The sequence below is a fragment of the Grampus griseus genome, assembly GCF_964374135.1.
Source record: "Grampus griseus genome assembly, chromosome: 1".
Taxonomy (NCBI): domain Eukaryota; kingdom Metazoa; phylum Chordata; class Mammalia; order Artiodactyla; family Delphinidae; genus Grampus; species Grampus griseus.
Genome location: NC_139017.1, coordinates 31,991,098 through 31,993,236, shown reverse-complemented (window position 1 = coordinate 31,993,236; position 2,139 = coordinate 31,991,098). Strand labels below are relative to the sequence as shown.

The following is a 2,139-nucleotide window of genomic DNA, read 5'->3' as shown; positions in this document are numbered from 1 at the left end:
GTGTTCTGTGAAAACAGAGGCAGATGCAGATGTGATGTGTTTCAGAAAGCAATATCCGTGCTGGAACAGCTACAGGGAGTGCAGTCTCTAGAACAGGCGAAGTACAAAACTAGATTGTGAACTAGCTCTTGGATTCATTTCAGCAAGCAGGTCCTGAAGAGTCCCTTTAACCCCTTCCTCTCCCTTCTCGAGTTCTGCCAATGCCTCAGCTCTGGCCTCTCCCTTTGCCCTACACACCCCCCTTTCTCCTTCCATCCCCCAAGGACTCCGGAGACCCCCAGAGCCTTTGCTCAGCTTTCCCCTGGCCCGGCAAAGCCAGGGGACTGAGAGAAGTGAGAGGGTGGTGGCAGTGCTGGCACTGGCCACAGGACAGTCCCAACAGAGAAACTGTCTAAGCTGCCAACATGACCTGTCAGGCCGCCACCTGTGGACCGCGGGGCCAGGCCCTGCCCTGGTTCTTAATGCCCTCAATAGCCTGAATCCGGGTGAGCCCTCCACTGTGGGAAAAGGAAAGCCAGGAAAACTGAGACCGTCCTTGTGGGCCGTGCTGGGGGGTGTCGTCCGCTGTCCCCATTGCTCCTGCTGGGGCAGCAGCGCTGGTGCGTGGCGGGGGTGGAAGGGGTTACACGTCTGTACTAATAGCCCTTGGATTGGTGAAGGCCTCACGGCCAGAGCCTGGCCACGTCACCGGGTAACTCTGGGGCGCTGCCAGTTGGAGGCATGAGGATCCCCCCTCCTTGTAGTATGTGGGAGCAAAGGAGAGCCTCTCGCCTCCGCCCCCATTGGGCAGCATGTCAGCCGTCCGTATGTAAAAGGGAGAGCTGTATAGGGAGCAGGCAGTGCAGTGGCTGGCTGCCACCCCGCACGGCTGGCCGCAGGGCTCTCTGGTGGGAGGCGCCAGGCCGCCTCGGCCGTCCAGGGCCTGGGAGCTGCAGGCATTGCAGGTGGGGCCTCTGCGGTGTGCGGGCAGGTCGTGATCCTCCTCCTCCTCCTCGCGTGCATCCTCGGCTCTGCTCCTCTTGCAGCAGTAATACTGAGGGGAGAGTGGGGAGGGCTGCCTGAGGGCTGAATGCCCCCCTCTGGCTGCGCACAGGTGCCCACGGCCCTGCTCCGCTGAGGACCCCGCGCCAGGCGCTTGGTTGGCCCCGGAGAGAAAACTCAACACCAGAGGCCCACGGTCCACAGCGATGTCCTCCCAGCCCTGCAAGACCAATTCCTTCCCTCTTCCTCCCTGTACTTCCTAGTGCATTGACTGCAGGCGGAGGCTGAGAGAGCGGGGAGGCAGAGAGGGAGGGACATACAGATCCTACTAAGCACAGGCTGGGGTGCGGGGAGCTGCTTTCAGAGTCTTCCCACACGGTGCCCTTCCCAGCACTCCAGAAATCTCAGACGCGCGGGAGACACAACACAGTGACCCGGTATTTTCCCAGCTCACTCTCTTGGGTGCCGAAGTATGCAGGGCGTGAGGGGAACATAGCTCCCTTCTGACAGCCCCCCAACTCCCAGCCCCCTTGACTTACGCCTCCCACATTCCACAGCTTTGGGCTTTGTCACGCCCGCAGTGGGCCACCAGGTTCTGCCCCCATGTTGGGGACGTGGTTTGCTGGTGGCCTCTGGCCACAGGCCCAGGGGACTGACCTGGAGCCTACAGTAGCACAGGATGGCGATGATGCAGAGGAGAATGACCGTAGCTAGGATTCCGCCAGTGATCACAACCGTTCCCGCTGTCATCCGCCCGACGCCCCATCAAACTCTGCAAAGACGTGTGCGGAGAGGTGAGGGGCAGCTGCCCTCCTGGGCATGGGGCCGGGAGCCCTCCTGGAACTTTCTCAGCTGAAGGCATGGGGGACCCGAGAGCAGGGAGGGCCCTGGGCACTGGAACACCAGGGGCTTCCTGAAGACAGAGGGTAGCTGTGGCCTGGGCCAGCCTAACCTGTGGGGCTTATAGCTGCGGAAGGGAAGAGAGGCGGCACAGGGCTAACTGAAGGTGTGATTCTGCTCCCTGTTTCCATCCAGTTTCAAAGGTTCTTGCTGTCTTTCTGCTTTAATTCTCTTCTCCCTCTCCTCTCCCCTCTCCCCTCTGTTCACATCAGGCTTAACCCTCACCCCTTCCCCTACCCCACGGGGCCGAGACACAGA

At 61.0% G+C, this 2,139-nt stretch overlaps 1 protein-coding gene across 1 annotated transcript; it reads right to left on the bottom strand.

Annotated features, from left to right (window-relative positions):
• Positions 1-514: 514 nt before the first annotated feature.
• FAM163A (family with sequence similarity 163 member A) lies at positions 515-1,731 on the bottom strand (the record flags this gene model as incomplete). The annotated part of the gene is made up of 2 exons (XM_082671246.1): positions 515-1,033; positions 1,639-1,731. 2 exons carry the CDS (start codon positions 1,729-1,731, stop codon positions 623-625), a joined length of 504 nt encoding a protein of 167 aa, XP_082527372.1. The 3' UTR covers positions 515-622.
• Between the last annotated feature and the right edge of the window lie 408 nt (positions 1,732-2,139).